The 19,751-nt window shown below is 40.3% G+C and overlaps 2 protein-coding genes across 2 annotated transcripts in view; one reads left to right on the top strand and one right to left on the bottom strand.

Annotated features, from left to right (window-relative positions):
* Positions 1-1,016: 1,016 nt before the first annotated feature.
* Positions 1,017-5,491, bottom strand: ghsra (growth hormone secretagogue receptor a). Its single transcript, XM_038729814.1, has 2 exons — positions 3,661-5,491; positions 1,017-3,380 (listed from the first exon to the last, which is right to left on the bottom strand). Exons 1-2 carry the CDS (start codon positions 4,499-4,501, stop codon positions 3,067-3,069), a joined length of 1,155 nt encoding a protein of 384 aa, XP_038585742.1. The 5' UTR covers positions 4,502-5,491; the 3' UTR covers positions 1,017-3,066.
* Positions 5,492-9,250: 3,759 nt separating this feature from the next.
* Positions 9,251-19,751, top strand: part of pld1a (phospholipase D1a) — a 34,522-nt gene continuing 24,021 nt past the window's right edge. Inside the window, exon 1 of the mRNA XM_038728624.1 lies at positions 9,251-9,442. The gene's annotated coding sequence lies outside the window, so the exon portion shown is untranslated. The remainder of the gene's footprint in view (positions 9,443-19,751) is intronic.

Here is a 19,751-nt window from a genome sequence, read left to right as displayed (position 1 = left end):
GCACACCAGCTATCTGATACACCAAATACGTTACTGCAAGTACAGGCACACTCTACTTCAATTCCACCCTCCTCCTCTTTATCTAAAGGTAATAAATGCACTCTCTACTGCACAGCCTACATCAAAATAAATGATCATGATGTCTGACTCACTGATTAAGCTCTTCTTTAACCTTTTGTTTTATCGTCTATTTTCATTGCACATTTTTTTGATCGAGACCTCTCAGCCTCATCCCTGCTATTTCACACCCCTTCTTCTCCTCACCACCCACTAACTATCTTCTATGAGGTACCAACCCAGCTTTCATTGAATGAATTCACTTTGGATTTTATCTTTTAATCTTTTAAATGTTCTGTTGATTGAGTTCAGACTCACAGATCTATTCTTGTGCTCTTTCCTACAGGTTTTCACAAACCTCTGCTGGACATTTTGTTGTCTATGGTTTGATCCGGTACCTGAGAGTACCTCAGAGGTGACTGAGGGGTCCTTTAAGCCTTGTATGGTATCTAAGGGCAGAACCTACTTTCTTTGAAGCTGTATTAGGTTATGGAGTGGTGGTTGTGGCCACAAAAAAACTGAGATGACACACTGCTGTGTCTCCGCGTTAAGATTGCAATCTATTACACCCCACTGAGACAAACATTACATAATGGGACATAGCAGGGTCACATAAGGACAAGATTACAGGCCCTGTGAAGGTGCAGTGTGTGTCTGTTCTGTGTGGTGTAGACTTTCCTTCAATTATGTTTGATGGGGGTGGAAGGGTAGTGTTAAATGGTTTGTTAGTTTCACAAATCTCTCTGATTGAAGTGAATAACTCACACCTGTTGGAGACAAAAAGCTAACTGATTGTCAAGTGTGTGCCAGCTTGCATGAAGAATACAGATGTTTACTAAAGAAAAGCAAAGAGGAATTGAGTTTTTCCTTTTTTTACTTTTACAAGACTTTATCAACAGATACATTACCCAGTAGAAGATATTCATAGACAGAACATAGAAAAAATTAAAGAAAATTAATAATTTTTTCTCTTTTAATTAGTATACATCCTGTAGATTAATAAATAGTATGTCATGACATAGGTATGTACAGTCAGAAACATTCATTAACAGAGATACATTCTTCAGAGCCAGGAGGCCATGTTTTGAAATCTAGTGCAGATTAGTGGAGGCTGCTGCGGTGATTTGGACTGCTGAAACCATCTGAGTGTACAGCATTGAGTGTATAGCATTACAAAGCATCTATTTACAAGTTAAAGCAAGCACAACATCATCACTTATAGATAGTTCACTCATCCTCTTTGTCCAAAAGAGTGCATGACACATTACAAAATAAAATCACATTTATTTATTATTTATTTTTGCCATTTCTTGCATTATCTTGTGGATATATTAAGAAAGGCTATTTTTAAAACTTTCTTGTAGAATAGTGTGACATTTTGTGAAGTTTGGCACCTTTGGCACATCAGAATGTTTCTATTTCAGTTCACACACCATCATGGACTATAAAGTCACCAATGAAAGTAGTTTCCACTGGGCACCCATGCAGTCTCACCATGCCCTTTATTTGAAAATATTTAAAATCTCAACTGGCAGCAAATCAATAAACAAGAAAAGTAAGACATACATGATATAACTTACATTGCATGTGTTTGATTTAACAATTGAAGAAGTCACTCTGCCTGTTCACACTCAACAGCTTAAGGAGTGGGGAACAATTTGTGCTAAAGATGACTGGGAATCCACAACGCAGCTAATTCTCCAGGTTGACTGCTCTTTAACTTTTATGACAGTGTGACTGGGGAAAAATGAAAAGCTACTCCACCTGTTTTCATTACTTACCAAAGCTGAACATCGTTTCACATAGCATAACAAATCTTGCCAAATCAGACAAATGACGGATGACAAATCTGCTACATGTTTTGTATGATTGGATCCAGAGCTTAAAACATTGTGCCAACACAGTTGTAATAAAATAAAAAATGCCCTTTGCTGTATTTTGTATGAACGTAACTGACATCAGTACACCTGAGATGGCTGAAATCAGCAGTTTGAATGGTGACTCAGAAAACTGAGGCGTTTATGGCCACTGTCATGTTGATTTTTGCAGTAACACCAATCAGCTTTGTCTGTCAAATGCACTAAAACGACATTTTTAAAAATGCACTGCACTAAGTGACCACTCAACATTTAGTGATAGCTTCTCAAAACCTACTCATGTACATTGCTTTTTTTAATGACTTCTTTTAAGCAGCAAGAGTCTGTGGCTTGAATAATGTTGATCATTTAACAAGAATTATGTATAATTACAATAATTACAGATATAATTATGCATTTCTTAGAAATGTTTGCATTCTGTAAACTGTCTCACAATCCTTAACATCAACTTGCTTTGTGGCTCCCATTTATGAAACTCCCAACATTGATGTTGACACCCACTGCTCCTTACTACATGGCTACACAGGACTCTGAATTTCACAGTACCCTTACATCCTCACACTTTCTAAAACAAATTACATGAATCACATTTAAAAGGGTGACACCTGGCACACAATACACACATGCAAATTCTCTCTCTCTCTCTCTCTCTCTCTCACACACACACACACACACACACACACTGCACCTCTGCCCCTCTCCAAAGGCATACAGAGAAGTGCCACAAGTTCTACAGTGCTTTCTGTCATCCAGAATATGAATACAATATAAGGCAATTATTGATATATATATGGGGGGGGGGCATTTGGACGTTTGAACATTTGGATCAGTATAAGGCCAGTGTATCTTGCACCTCACCAGTCCAGCTTCTCAGCAGGAGTGTGTTGTGTGAACAGTGGGTGGCAAAATCCAACAAGAAAATTAACCATTTCAGAAAAAAATCTTATTGATGCATGTTGACAACGTGAATAGTGGCTTGTAGCTTTTTGTGGCTTGCATTGTTCTCATCCTCTGTTTCTTTTAGTCTGGTCAAACAAAGGCAAGTGCCGCGTTCACGCTCAGAGAACCGTTTTCTCCCTGGCCTGACAGTAATAATGGCTAATTATGTCCAGACATTTTGACAGCCATACGTTTAGAAGCTGACTGTGGATTCCGTCCAGCCGTTCGAGCCGTCCCCCTTAACGGTGCTGGCGGTGCGGCCTCGTGGGGGCTGGCTGTCGATCAGGCCGAAGAGGCGCGCCGCTGCGCCCCGATATTTCCAGGACATGGTGTTATATAGGATGGGGTTGATGGCGGCGCTCAGGTAGAAGAGAACCACGGACACCAAACTGCAGTACTCGGACAACAAAGACAGCAGCGGGGACGGGGCGTCCAGTGAGCGGAACTGCAGGTAGCGACCCACATGGAACGGCAACCAGCAAAGGACAAATGCCAGCACCACTACCACTGGAAGAGGAGGAGGAGGATGAAGAGGGGGAGTGCAAGGAGAGGGTGGGGTGGAGAGAAGAGAGCGGCAGAAAATTATTAATGAGTAAAAGATAATGACATAATAAATAAAGTTGCAAACAAGCTTTTCTACTAAATCTAAACGTTCCTCTTCTATCTTATATAATGTTGGCAAAATGTAAAACCTAGACCTTGGTTTACTAATTGATTGATGTCCACCCTTGTATTTGACAAATGTGGACCAATTTATGCGTGTGCGTACTTTGCTTTCCAAACATACCCAGCATCTTGATGGTCTGTCTGTTGCTTTTGTCGCGGTGAGCCACACGGGAGCTGATGTTTGTCTCTCTGTGTCTCTGCCACAGCCGACGGCCTATGAGGCTGTAGAGCACTGTGAGACAGAACACCGGCATGAAGAAGAAAACAGAGCTCAACCACACCATTGCCCCCATCAGGCCTGACTCCACAGCGTAGTGCGTCATCTTGCACTCCCGGGTGTCCCCGGCCTCCAGGAAGAAGCCAGTCTCATTCATCCCTGAACTGAAATTTGTCGGCCCCATGTTGTCACGCTCTACTCCCACCATCACAAACACAGGTCCGGCACTCAGTAGAGACACTGTCCAGAGCAGAAGAATAAGGGCACGCACCCGCCTTTTGGTAACCAGGGCCTTGGCACGCAGCGGGAAACAGATGGCCAGGTAGCGCTCCACTGACAGAGCGGTGATGCTCAGGATGGTGGAGTAGGTGCACGACTCTGACACGAACTGAAAGAGCTTGCAGAGCGCGTCCCCAAACCGCCAGGGCCTGTACCTCCACATTCTGTAGAGGTCCAGTGGCATACAGAGGAAGATGAGCAGGTCGGATACGGCCATGCTACACAGGTACAGGTTGGTAGTAGTGCGCATGTCCCGGTACTTACTGACCACCAAAATAGTCATGACATTCCCGACCACCCCGACCAGAAACAGCAGCGTGCAAGCGATGGTGATGACCGTGAGGAGAGGGATTGAGTAGTAATTGAGAGGAGGGAGGTCAAGGTCAACGTTCTTTGTGGCGTTGTGGGTCTCCTCCCAGCTGCAGTTATGGGAGAGGCACTCAGAGAGATTGGGCCAAGAGGGCATGCTGTCGCCGCGCGGTTATTCACCGGGCCGTGCCTGGCCCTGACTGCTAAAGGCACCCCGGGTCTGGGACTCCTCAAGCCCCCTTGGTCTGCCCTTTTCTCCCATTATCAATGTTTAAGTTGCGGAGGTAATGGCAAAGGTTGGCAGCCGTGCGTAAAAAAGATCCTTGCGCTCTCACAATGAAGGTAAAAAAGTCACAATTCTGAGCAGCCAAAGACCATTTGAGAATCTCCAGGGAACATATAGTCCTCTTCAGAGTCTAACACAAACATGAGGCTATTTTAGGTTGTTCCATACTATTCACTTTATCTGCAACACGCACTGTGATACGGCTCAACTATGTTTGGTGCTGAAAAAACTTCAAAAGAGGAGTAGGAGTGCTAGTTATAAAACAAATTACATGCTTAATATTTGTAAGCTAAATCAAGCGAAATTCATGATATGTATTCCAATCAAAACAAATGCAGCAGAAAACAACACAGCAGAAACATACAATATCTAAAAACTATATTTTTAAAAACTCAGACACTTTATCTCCCGCGTCCTTTCTGTTTGTGAGAGTCACCAGCAGCTGAGTCCCTTGGGGAAATTAAACTTGAGAATATCTCGCCCCACGGAGTTACCATCACTGGCAGCGCGTCCCTGTGTTTACGCGTTAGAAAAAAACAAAACAGTGGTTCTGCAGACGAGTGGCACCCGTAAGCATGTGATAGTGAGTCAGAAGCAGGGTCGCAATGTTGCGGTAGCTGCGGTGGACATCTGTCCTGGGAGCTCAAACTCAGCCAAACAAAAACGCATAAACAACAACCACAGTGAAAACAAATACCGTATCACGGAATGCTTTATAAAGGTCATCCACACCACGAAGGAACGACGCGTTGTCAACATAATCATGCAAATATGACTCCAAAGGATAGAATAAAGTAGTTGAGAATGAAAGAAATTCACCGTGGCTTTCCAGATCGGGTCCTCTAGTTATGGTGCATATGTGCACCCTGATTCCCAGTGTGCAAAACATCATATACAGGTGAAGTGGTGCTGCTCAAGGGAGGGTGATGTGGGGGTCTACAGCGAGTCCAGTGCTGCAACGCCACCTACGGGTCTTGTTAGGGCAGTGATGACTGGGGGTTAATGCTGACCACTTTCAGAAAATCTTTTTACCACCAAGTCAGAGAGCATAGTACAGGAAATGAAGAGTGACCTTTCAGAAGCATTTCCAAATGGGAGTCTGTCCTTGAGCAAGACTCAAAATAACCAGCTGCAGAAGTGAGGCTTTGCAGCTGATCCTGTCAAAAGGTGTTTAAAAACATAATCATCAGCATAACATTCTAAATATTCTAAATGGCTTTTGCTTCTTAAAATCATTCACATATTGAAATTACTGTTTTTTTAAGAGCAATTTTGGCTTAAGGTGTAGAAAGTACAGTTTTTGCCTGAACAAATGATGCTTAATATCTCAGAACTGCACTCTGCCTTGAAAGAATCATTTAATTCCAAGGTCACAAATAACAATTATTGCATTACAGTCAGTCTAAAGCCCAGATTTAATTCAAGGCTCCAATTTGCCCTCTGCAGAATGAAAACAGGGGCCATGGTGTTGCACTTATGAGTATACACAATGCCTGTTTCAAAGAGTGTTTGCAAATAAGCAATGTGTGAAATCCCACCTTCTGCAGAGAGTAATGCAGTGTTGCATTGTGTATAATGAGGTTAGAGCAGAGTCACTTTAGCAACTCATTTAACTGCCACTAAAATATAGAATATATCACCCCATAATAACTGGCGGGATGATTGTCTATTTTACCAAAGGCAGCAAAAAGTAACTACAGAAACTGTGCAGTTGAGAAAAGGTTTGACAGCTCTAAGCCCAGCAGTGTAACATAACATTTAGTTGTAAAACTTTAGGTTTATACCTTTTCAGACAATTATTAACCATTGTCACTGACCCCACCCCCCACTGCCCGCCACCCAAAACATTTAGACTCAATGTAAAACGTGCAGGGAAAATGCAGTATTTACCATACAAACAATATATGTTCCTGTTAATTAAAATTGTTCTTAATTTCCTTTAATTTCATTTATTTGTTTATTTGACACAGACAGTGCTCATTAATTAACAGTAAAGTAACTGTAAATGAGCCAGAGTTAATGTTAATCTGTTTTCCCTGGCCAGTTATTAAAAAGGCAACCTAAAATAAAGAATTAAAATTAAATAAAATAACTTATTACAGTCAGCCTGTAAGTCATTTAATGAGTTTGGTAATCTTTAAGTGAAAAAATTATCTACGTTACTTTTTTCACATTTCACATTAGACTTAGCAACAACCTTATTTTTGTGGTATAACAAACTTACTAGGATGTTTAAGCATCAAAATGGATTTATTTATCACAAGAAACAGGAAAAGGTGATTAAATTAGCTTTATTCAAGACCATCTATAGCCAAAGCAGGAGCGCAGTCGTTTTCTTTTAGTTGCTTTTATTTTATTTTCCCCTCAAAAAACACATTTCTATGACATATAGATGCTTTTATGGTAAGATAAAACAATAAAAATTTTACTGAATATGTAGTTAACAATTTTTGTGTTTAGAATTTCAATTTCTAGGTTGAAATTCTGCTACTTTCCCAAAGTAAACACTGTAAGATCAACAACTTTAGCTTATTTTGTTTTTGGCTTAATTACAGCTCAACAGTGAAGCACATAGCTAATTTCAATATAAGTGTGAATCTTATCACAATTGGAAATGCAATATATTTCTATTTTTACTGCGCTGATGTGATCCTCATGCTTCAAATATTGTTATCTTGCTGGCCTTTGCGCTGTCTTTACCAGTAGATACCATTATGTTTATGACCACTGAATCATGAGAGTGAGAGAGAGACAGAGGAAGAGAGAGAGAAATAAATAGAGAGGGAGAGAGCGAGAGAAATACTAATGGTGGAAAGAACACCAGCAGGACACGTGTCAGGACAATTGTATTTTTCACAGCCTCTTTGAGACCTTTTCATTGCATCTGGTATGTATCTGTCTGTCGTCGTATGATGTGTATGTGTATCCAGACTGTATTGTTTGTGTGTGTTTGTGCATGGTAATGTGCATTTGGTTGATGGGCCCTTTTTTGATTTTCAGGAAAAACCTTAACCTATGAGCTTCTGACATTTCAGTGGACCCTTTCTCATAACAATGGTTGTGATGATGATATTAGCCAAACAACAAGCTGAAATCCCCACTATTTACACAGACAAAATACCAAAATTGGACTGTTTCTGGGACAGGAGGTAATAAGCAACATTGGGTATATTCACTGAAATGTCAGAGCTGTAATTTAGGAGAGATAATTCTGTCTTTTTATGGCTGTGAACTGTGTGTTCTGTATATGAAACATACATCTCCCATAGTTTCCTGCTGTTCATCTCTGTGTTTGATGTTTTTAATTATTTTATTGATGTGTATTCTGTAAATTTACCACTGTACTGTTTCAGTCCAATTTTTCTGTGGTTCATGTGCATGTGGTTCTGGAGTGAGTCTGCTAAACACGGTAAAGTTTTGTCATTTTGCCTGAACTATGCTTACAGGGTGTGGTAGTAGAGTACAGGTTAAAGGTCTTGTCATAGGGATACACACAAACACTGATCAGCCATAACTTTATGACCACTAACAAGTGAAGTTAATGACACTGATTATCTCATAATCGTGACACCTGTCAGTGGGTGGGATATATTAGGCAGCAAGTGAACATTTTGTCCTCAAAGTTGATGTGTTACATGCAGGAAAAATGGGCAAGCGTAAGGATTTGAGCAACTTTGACAAGAGCCAATTGTGATGGCTAGACAACTGGGTCAGAGCATCTCCAAAAACGTTCTGCAGTAGTCAGGACCTGTCAAAAGTGGTCCAAGGAAGGAAAAGCTCTGAACCAGCGACAGGATTATGAGTGGCCAAGGCTCAGTGATGCATATGGGGTGTGAAGGCTGGCCAGTGTGGCTAAATCCAACAGACGAGCTACTGTAGGTCAAACTGTTGAAAAAGTTGATTCTGATAAACAGTGGAGTCCCATGCCTCAATGGGTCAGGGCTGTTTTGGCAGCACAAGGAAGACCTACAGTATGACCAGTAGGTGGTCAGGTAATGATATGGCTGGTCGGTGTACAAGTGTGCGTTTGGTCTGTGAGAGGCACAGTACATCCCTTCATCCACAAGATGGAGGAAGAGATCTCTTTTAATGTGTATGGGTGTTTGTGTGTGGCTGCCAGACTAATGGATAGTTTTGTACTACAGGTGTGATGAAGGTATATTTAATTAGAGAGCTCTTTTAGCAATAAAATACACATAGCATGTGTACACACAGGTTAACATGAACAAACTAAATAAAATTCTTGCTGTTTTAATTCCTGTTTTTTGTTTTGTTTTTTTTATAAATACATGTGTTTTTTATGTCTTACAAGCGTAATCCTTATACGTTTTTATGAATGCACAGATAGGGATCGACAGACAAACATACTATTTGTCACAGACAGATTCATAAACATAAAGCCAAAGGACCAGACAAGAGACAAACAGAGACAGAAAGTGAGTGTAAAATGGTGAGAAAATAGGCAGGACCATTATTTTCTCACCAGAGGGCTCCTCCTACTTCACCAAAAGTCAGAACTTTGTTCTATCCAATGACAAAAGCCTGTGGGAGGAACCTGTGTCTGTGATTGGAATAGAGTTTCAGAGACCCCTCCCTTCCTGAGGAGTTGGAGAGAGTTCACTGCTAGTTTTTTTCACAGCCACACTTAGTGAGTTTACAGGAGCCAGAACAGAAGGATACAGGACTAGCTGTCTGCTGCTGTTGTGCAGTTCTTTGTGGAGAGTGTGCGTCTTAGTATTGCTGTCCATTCAGTGAAGCCAAGTGGATTGATCACTAACCAGCATGTGGGCTGCATGTCCACAAAAAGAGCAGGTCGGTAATGTCTCCCTCTCCCTCTCTGCTTGTCTCTGTGTCTGCTTTCTTCTATTGCGTCAATGGACTGGGAGACATATGTGTCTCTGCGACACTCCTTGGATTTGGGTTGTCAGCGTGATCATGTAGAAGAATGTACAGTATGTTTGAGTCTGCCATTATGCTTACTGATATAAGACTGCAAAGGTGTGCGAGTGCTGGCCTGCTGTCGACCTTCTCGCACCCTGTTGTGAAAGTTAGTTGCTGTAGCTAGAATGTCATGGGAGGACTGGAGATATTCTCTTTCCCTGCTGCTGCTCGCTCATACCAATCCCCCCCTCTCCTCTCTTCTTCTGTTGTATTTGCAACTGACCTGTGGCATTAAGTAGTCTTAGTTTTGCAGAGGCAGTGGCAGAAGCATAACCTCAATGTTTTTCTGTTGTGGTGCCAGCATACATACAGAAAACTTTTTCACTGCCCTGCCTTAGGCTTTAAGTGTGTGCATGTGTGCTGACCCATTCCATGTGGAACTATTGCTTTCCTGTGCAGTTTGTGATACATATCAATGTACACACTCACACACACCATTCTGCTTGAATATTGTTGAATACTCAATCATTAATCTGGGACAAGTTAAAGACTTAGTTTTACCTCATTGCTGTTAGTGTTTATTTTTAGCGTGGCAGTCAGCATTGTAGTTAGTGCAGTAAATTCATTCCAGATGTGGACTACATTCTCATATGCTCCCACCATATGGTGAATCCCTGTCAAAAAACCACAAACCCTGTTTTGAGTTTCCAAACACAGTCTCAAAATATTTTTAGTATTGTACAACTCTTATTGTTTCTGCAGCTTTCATTGTCAATCTGCATCATAAGGCTGTTCATAGCTTATATTGGAAGGGTATGCTGTTCACTAAATCCTTAACAGGAACAGACTTTCTCATTCAATAACAGGTTTAAATCACATTGCGGCAGACATCGCTGTTTTACTGCTCAGGACAAATGACAAAGGTCTTCTGCACAGACTGTTGAGATACAAAAATATAAGTAAATCAGAAGTAGGTTATATTTGGCCTGTATACAAGCCTGATTCATGCCGAAAATAAAATAAAGAGCGATATCTTTTTCCTGAAAAAAAAAATTCTCATTACTTTCGATATTCCACAGAACACTGTTGTTTTCAAACAAACAATTATAAAAATTAAAAGTAGTTTCAGTAAAACCAAAACTACCTTTATGGCCAAATACCACAGGAGATGGCAATTGGGGGGAACCGACCCTTTCAGTCAAGAACACGAATGTCCTCTATACTTTCTGCCCTGCTACTGTAATCATGGTGAGTCAGAGTCACTTTAGTGGTCAGTACACAAGTTAAACTTTGGTAATTTCCAGGATCTAACTTGGCCGCCTTGGTTGGGCTGAGTCAGGCTTGGCTGAAAGAGAGAGAGAGCGCAGTTCCATCACTCCTTCAGTACAATGATGCCTTGTGTTACCACCAGCAGAACGCCACTCTGGCGATGATGACGATTGCGCCCTCTCTTCTGGCATCTTGCTTTCTCTGTCTCTATGACCATCCCTATCCCCCTATCCATGGTGTGAAGGATTAGATAATAGGCAGCTTTAGTGTGGGCAGAGAAAGAGAGGTGTCACAGACCTCTCTTGTTGCTTCTCTCTCCCTCCATCTTCTCTCTCTCTCTCTCTCCCTTTGTACCATCTGCACCATGAGGAGCTTGGCACCACATGATCTGTAAATGCCAAGCTAGGGTTATTTTATCTTTAGTGTGTGTGTGTGTGTGTGTGTGTGTGTGTGTGTGTGTTTGCACATCAATGAGTGTGAGTGGTAGTCTGTTACGCAAAGATGATGTTCACATGGTTGTACTGTATGGTATCTTTAAAATGATTTAAATCGTTCACTTACATAATTTATACTTTACAAATGTTAAGCTTGTTATCACACATCCAGGAATAGATGTTGCATCTCACAAATCATCTCTGGGGAGAGCACCTCTGCTGATATTGACATACAGTACATGTTCCGCCTGCCTCCAGTGTTCTCTTCAATAAACGTATACTTGTCAAACCCGTATTGCATGCAAACCCAGAATAGAGAAACATATAGTAGGTAGGCCTAGGCAGAAATGCCTAGAGTTCAGTTTATGACTGGTAGAGATAATTTTGCATACATTTCTGGATTGATGACGAGTGAGTGAACGATACTGAAACTATTACAGTGATGTTGAGTGTTTTCCACAAGGCAGTACACCCTTTTTTTTGTGCTGCCTTCACCTTTTCCCAACCTGTCATCTCTAATTCTACTTGAGCCAGTGATTTCTTATGTTTTCCAGAAAGACATGTATTTAGGGCTGTGTGATAGTCTAAATCATTTACACATTATATATGCACATATATTCTGATATCTATTTCTAACTCAACATGGTAAATGCATGCAAATTCACACATAATATAATCAAACTGATGTTCAAAACAATGAACTGTGTTGCACTGTTTTGCAATTATGCAGACCAAACTCTTTTAAGCTTCTAATAAAAATGAGAAAATAATAAAAGGATCACAAAATGAAATCAAGAGACATCAGGATCTATCTGTCGGTGAGAGAGGGCAGTTGTTTGTTGGTGATGTTTTGAGCTGATCTAATAATTCTCTGTAGTGCCTTTTTGTCAGCCTCAGTGCTGCTTGTGAACCACACCAGAATGTTGTGAGAGAGGATGCTTTCAACAGAACCTCTGTAAAAGGAAATCAACAGGTTCACCTTCCTGTGTGTCCTTAGAAAATAGAGCCGCTGCTGAGCCTTTTTCACAAGCATGGTAGTGTTAACAGTCTATTTGAGGTCCTCAGAGATTTGTGTGCCCAGGAATTTGAAGTTGCTGACTCGCTCGACCATGTCTCCTTTGATATATAGAGGAGCATATTCTTCTTCCTTCCTCCTAAAGTCAATTATCAGTTCTTTTGTTTTGGAGGGGTTGAGAACCAGGTTGTTAATGTGGCACCACGCAGTCAGTCAATTCCAGAAACAGTACTCAGACCGACATATATTGTAGTCAGGTCAGTTGGATTTTTCCCTATGTTTGTTTGAAATGGTATTCTGTTGGTGGTGCCAGAATCAACTTTATGGTAGCTGCATTGAAAAAAACACTTCACAATTTACAGTCTTTGTTTGACCATGGGAAATCAGAAAAACTACAAATGTACAATTTACAATCCACAATGCAAGCTATGTTACCAAAAGCTGTTTCGTAAGTGTAAAAGGCTTTATTGCCAGTTGTTGTTATTATTATTATATCCCAACAATCTTGATCATAACGTTAACATGGGACAAAAAATAGATGACATACAAAGAATAAGAGTGGAATGTTTGTGTGATGTTTGAATGGCTGGAATCCCCTTAAATCAGTTAACATATGTATGTGTTGTCCACCTTTATAGAAGAGGAAAATAAGAAAAATACCACTGTTCCTGTTTGAGGCATTTAGGATCGAGTGCCTACTTTTGTGTAAGATATCATTTATGTACAGTAAAGACAAGGAAAAAAGAGTTGGTATTATTGTTTATAAATCACAGTTTCTTCAAACTATCTCAAAAAGCGCACATTATGCTGAGAAGATGTTCAACCCTCCAAATCCCCTGCGTGTCTAGGGGTAAAGAAAATATTTGAATCAAATATTCATTGTAAGAGTACTGTTAATGCTTCACAGAAAACATAAGATTACAGTATGAATTATATTTTTATGTGTGGACCAATGGCAGTGTCTTCACACATGGATCACAGAAGATTGGCATTGAATCAGATTTTTGGCTGCAAGACACAGAACTTCCTGATTTAACTTAATTTTGGACAAGAGCTAAGTAACTGATAAGTGATGCAGATTTTATTCTACTGATAGATAAACTGAACTTCAATCCGATATGTTCCTCACAGGCTACTGGAACAGGGCTACTAACTAAAGTCTGCTACAAAAACAAACTAGAGCATGTCTCATCTTCTTTTATTCCAGAATCTCAGAGGAAAATGTTTTTTGTTATAATAAATCTCAGGAGGGCAGATGGAACAGAAGTAGGGACTGCAAATGCAACATGGCCCACACCTATGTGGGCCAGCTTGCTTCTTCCTCCAGCGAGGGTGTGAGAGATTAATGAATCAACTGCATGCTAAATAGAGTATTGATTGTGGATTAACCTGGTGTAACCCCCAGTAATTATTAAACGTTTGGTACCACTTCTTAAAATGCCCCCATTTATAAGTTTTAGCTAGTGAGTTGTTGTTAATAAATAATTAACTGATGCTTTATAGACATTTTATGAGCAATTAAGTGGAACGACTGTTGGGTTGCCAGTTTGGTGGGTCATTAATCTTTCTAATAAACCACCAAGTCTACAGATACACATTTTTCACTTTCTAATAGGCCACCAGCAAAATAGTGATCTGTAATTATAAATGTTAAGAAGCTAATAATAAAATTGTATTTTGTAATTACCGAGCCTTAAAGCAGCAGTTGGTAACAACTGAACATACGGTGTGTCTCTAACTCTGCTGCTCGTATCATTCCGCTATGCCCTGCCCACCAAACCCACTAGCAGGAGATGGTTGCCGCGCTACACTTTAGCCCACGTAGGGCTCGCTCTCCTCGGCAAGAGCCTCGTAAAGGCCCTGGTCCCGCTCATCGCATCTCATCACCCTTCCAGTGCTCCGTGGCCCAGGGCAGAGCATCCCAGGCTTCAGAGGCAGCTGCGATAATGTCTGACAGTGTGATGCGAGAATAGTACACCACTGTCCCATCTCAAAAGTTATTCCCCACTGTTTGTCATCATGCCTCTTTGCCACTCATTGATAAGAGCGCCATGATATCGAACATAATGAGCTTAAAGGTCAGTGTGGAGCCAGAACCTGTTCACACAAGTGTTTTCTACACTGTTGTTGGCAAAGGCAGGATGGGCAGTTCTTTAATTGCTGGTGGTTGTTTCTCAGTCATTGTGTTTGCAAAGCTAGCTGTCTCGTTTGTTTAATCTGTCCAAAAAACAAAGAATAAAAATCTTTCTATGCCTGGAAACTGATCAGGGCTAAGAAATAGTCTGGCACGTAACCCCCTGTAAAACGACAAACTGTCACATTTACTCTTTGAAGTAGGTAGTAGTAGTGAAGCTTTGAACGGATTAAACAAACAAGGTACGACATGTCAGTTAGTGAGTTTTAGAGGTGTTGGTAGGCGGATTTTGACCGATCAAGGCTAACTGTTTCTTTCCACTCTTTATGCTAAGCTAAGCTAATTGCCTCCTGAGCCTTGCTTCATATTTAGCATACAGATATTGAAGTGGTATTAATCTTCTCATCTTCCCAGTAACAAAACAAATAAGCATATTTCATAGTATTTCAAAAGCTTTCTTCAGACATTTGTGCTAAACTAAGCTAATTATTGATATGAGAGTCTGTCAAACTATCATACTGGAGAATAAACATCAGTTAGAGAGGTTTTTCACAACCTGCCATCCCAGAATGAGTTTCCATTAATGGCTTAACTGCTCTTTAAAGCAAAAGTAAATTATTAATTTATTATATTAATAAAGCCATCAATTAATCTTAGAAAGCGTGCCCCATTAGAAAGTGGTACCAAAGTTATCCAGCAGGACATACAGTGAGGAAAATAAGTATTTGAACACCCTGCTACTTAGAAATCATGGAGGGGTCTGAAATTGTCATCGTAGGTGCATATTCACTGTGAGAGACATAATCTAAAAAAAATAATCCAGAAATCACAATGTATGATTTTTTTAACTATTTATTTGTATGATACAGCTGCAAATAAGTATTTGAACACCTGTCTATCAGCTAGAATTCTGACTCTCAAAGACCTGTTAGTCTGCCTTCAAAATGTCCACCTCCACTCCATTTATTATCCTAAATTAGATGCACCTGTTTGAGGTCGTTAGCTGCATAAAGACACCTGTCCACCCCATACAATCAGTAAGAATCCAACTACTAACATGGCCAAGACCAAAGAGCTGTCCAAAGACACTAGAGACAAAATTGTACACCTCCACAAGGCTGGAAAGGGCTACGGGGAAATTGCTAAGCAGCTTGGTGAAAAAAGGTCCACCTTTGGAGCAATCATTAGCTAAACATGACTGTCAATCTCCCTCGGACTGGGGCTCCATGCAAGATCTCACCTCGTGGGGTCTCAATGATCCTAAGAAAGGTGAGAAATCAGCCCAGAACTACACGATAGGAGCTGGTCAATGACCTGAAAAGAGCTGGGACCACCGTTTCCAAGGTTACTGTTGGTAATACACTAAGACGTCATGGTTTGAAATCACGCATGGCACGGAAGGTTCCCCTGCTTAAACCAGCACATGTCAAGGCCCATATTCAGTTTGCCAATGACCATTTGGATGATCCAGAGGAGTCATGGGAGAAAGTCATGTGGTCAGATGAGACCAAAATAGAACTTTTTGGTCATAATTCCACTAACCGTGTTTGGAGGAAGAAGAATGATGAGTACCATCCCAAGAACACCATCCCTACTGTGAAGCATGGGGGTGGTAGCATCATGCTTTGGGGGTGTTTTTCTGCACATGGGACAGGGCGACTGCACTGTATTAAGGAGAGGATGACCGGGGCCATGTATTGCGAGATTTTGGGGAACAACCTCCTTCCCTCAGTTACAGCATTGAAGATGGGTCGAGGCTGGGTCTTCCAACATGACAATGACCCGAAGCACACAGCCAGGATAACCAAGGAGTGGCTCTGTAAGAAGCATATCAAGGTTCTGGCGTGGCCTAGCCAGTCTCCAGACCTACACCCAATAGAGAATCTTTGGAGGGAGCTCAAACTCTGTGTTTCTCAGCGACAGCCCAGAAACCTGACTGATCTAGAGAAGATCTGTGTGGAGGAGTGAGCCAAAATCCCTCCTGCAGTGTGTGCAAACCTGGTGAAAAACTACAGGATTAAAAAATCATACATTGTGATTTCTGGATTTTTTTTCAGACCCCTCCATGATTTGTAAGTGGGAGAGCTTGCAGTTTAAATACTTATTTTCCTCACTGTACTTCTACCCCAAAAGCTTTACTCTTACTTAAAATGTGAGGTAAAATATCACATCCCCACTAATGGAATTTGTCTTAAATTTATGTACCTTGGTCCCTGCATGAAAAGTGCAGTAATATGTTTCTGATGCCTGTGGTGCTGGGCGAGAGACTGAATTTCCCATGTTTTCCATGTTGAGAAGATTGACGAGTGCCCACTTTGCTTTTATGATGCCTCATTTTTTCCTCTCACTCTCTGCCACACTCTGCAGAACCTCCACAGTTCTTCTCCCACTCAACATTCTTTCATGTCATCTATGATTTCACAATGTGTTGACTCCAACTAATTGACATTTAAGAGGGATTCTAGCACATGGAGGGAGAGGCGGACACTTTAAGCTGCCTCTCTTGATATTTATATATAAGCAGCTCGCTGGCTGTTAAAACTCTCGCCATGACAACGGGACAGGAAGCAGGAAGTAGGCTGTTTTCCATTGGAATGGAGTAGAGAGATAAGGCCTGCAAACTCCTACTTCCATTGCATTCTCATCATTTCTCTGCTCCCCTGCCAGGTTGCATACTATAGAACAGATATTATGACCAGTGCCGTACATGTATGTGCATATGTTTAATATTCCAGGTCCCTCTGCTGTTAACCTCTTGGTGGGTCAAGTATGTCAAGGGTCATGGATATTCTTGGAGCAGGGAGAAAACTACACTGTCATAAATACTTCTTCTGGACTCTTAAGATTGTATGCACGCCACACAAAAGTTCAACCAATGGGCCCTTCTGAATTTAATGACATTGATGCATCTTGAATGTCTAACTAGACCAAAATCATATTAACTTTTAATGATTTAAACAACCCTGATAAGCGGATGAAGATGGAAGGATGGAATATTAAAACAAAAGATTAACTTTTTGTTTAGAACAATTTGATGTAGATTTTGTTGCTTTCTCTTTGTTCTATGAATACATTTTACAGGATTATGGTGGATCAATAGAGATCTTATAAAATAAGATTATGTAACATTTTCATTCAGTTTAGACAGTCAGTGGGCACAATTTATACTCAATTTACCCAAGTAATAGAGGTCCATGGTGTCACAGGTCCAGGAAACCAATTAAGCAAGTTATAATTAAGGCTTTAAAACTCCAGAACTGCATACACAGACATATTACTGCATTAACCTTTGTTGTGTAACTAAGTCCTTAAACTTGGGCACAAAAGGTGTGGTGGCTGGGCAGTCGTCACTTGCAGTACTGTCCAATTTATTTTGCAATTATTCTGCTGGTAGCTTGATATGACATTTCCAAATGGTTCAGTTGTCAGGTTTCCATACTAAGACAGTTTGGTTCAAAATTGGTATGGTTGGGGTTGTAGTGGCATTTTACCACTCTTCACAATTTGCAGCTCTTTCACTGAAATCTGTGCGTGGTGGTCCTATGCTTCTCTCAGATATAACAAACAAGTATTTCTCAGTCTGGTCGTCATTAAATACATGTTTTCGCTGTCAACCCCTTTTTGCATGGATAGTTTCAAAAATGCCATTCCACTTTTTCACCCTGGGCTCCTACGTTTGACAACAAGCTTGCTAAATGTAGCTACTAGCCTAAAAAATAATGACTGATTACTAAAATAATTTATAAATAATATAATAAAATAATAAAATGACTAATTTAGATGTCACACCATTGTTAGCTTTGTGCAGTATCTTTTCCCACACTGCTGTCATTCTGTACAAAAGTAGTGTGGTGAAGATGGTGGGAAAACATGCAAATGCAAATAACACCCAAATAGAAGTTTGGCTATTTTGTTCCTCAAATGATTGATATTAATGGCCATAATCAGTAATGATTATCATTAACTATGATAGTCTTTTAAAATAATCACAATAATTATCGAAATCTTGCATAAGCATCCTTATTCAGGAAAAAACTGAATGAGAAAATGATTGGATTGGATGGATGAATGAAGAGACTAAATGATTTCACAGGGACCACAGGAAACACAGACACGCAGTCGCTGTAAGCAACTGGTGACTGCCGGTGACTTCTGACCGTGAGAGTGTGTTGGATCTTGTTCAGTGGAGTGGGAATGTTTACTGTCAAGCTGTTATCTGTTGGTGTACACGCTCATGTGTTATTTACTTGTCACAGACATTTTTATCTCCAAACATAAAAATTTTGCACTTTGCAGGGAAAGAAGTGTTATGTACCTGTTTCTTATTTGAGCATGTGGTATTCTCAGGCTGGGTTATATGGGCTCAGATTAATGTTAAACTTGGATATGGGGAATGTTAAATTTAGGCAGTATGTTAGGAAATTACTCTAGTAAGTGGAAAATCCCTATAGGTAAACCTAAAGTCTTAGAGAGTGTGACTTTGTGTGCCTCCACTGAAACAACTTTTTTTCTTTTGCGCTGTGTGTATGTGTTTGTGTGTGTTGTTTCTGCCCCGACTTGCCTGAAATCTGATGAATCAACATTACTTGCGTAATTGCTATCTCTATGCCTCATTTCCAGTATATCCTTTTGTTTCTTGTCAAAAAATTATGATTATTTTACTAGTTAGGTGCTTTCTGTCTGCTTTTATCAGAATTTTGTCACATATTAACATTTTTAATGACTCATTCTGTTCATCTTTTCATTTGAATGCATACATTTTGGATCATATGAGCTGGGATGACATATCAGGGGGCATCTGCTCCCTACTGATAAACACACATATCGCTTTGCATGCTTCATCTCCAGAAGAAATCCTTTTAATGTAACGGGCCTTGTTAACATAATTTGGAGTAGTTAATTACATCCCAATCAATCCCAATCCCAATTTTCATAACCATAACCACATTTTTTGAATTTAATGATTTTACTGCTATCAAAAAATACAATAGACAGCAGTTATGTCAAAACAATTAAGGAAGATAGGAATTCCAACTTGATAGAGTACAGAAAAATGATCCACAGTGATGTACAGTAGTAAGGCAGTGCGTAGAATAATCAGCAAACTCCAATCATACTAAAATTGTCCTTTTAATCAAATCTCCCTTTAGAAGCTTTCTGTTGAGTCATATTCTCTATTTCTCTCCATTCATCTCTTCCCCTCTCCTTCGGAGTCTTTTCTAGCTCCTCTGGACTGGAGAGGGAGGTTAATGGGCAACATGTGTATTGGCTAGTCTTGGAAGACTAAGCATACTGCTTGGTGTTTTTATTTTTGTGTGAATGATTCTTTCTTTGTTTTTTTTTCTGCACTTGAAAAGTGAAGATTTAAAATGCATATTAACCCCGCAG

The sequence above is a fragment of the Micropterus salmoides genome, unplaced genomic scaffold (genome assembly GCF_014851395.1).
Source record: "Micropterus salmoides isolate LMB-PRFRI ecotype aquatic unplaced genomic scaffold, ASM1485139v1 Ms_hic_scaffold_19, whole genome shotgun sequence".
NCBI lineage: Eukaryota > Metazoa > Chordata > Actinopteri > Centrarchiformes > Centrarchidae > Micropterus > Micropterus salmoides.
The sequence above is the reverse complement of the archived record's forward strand: the minus strand, read 5'-3'. Positions and strand labels throughout refer to the sequence as shown.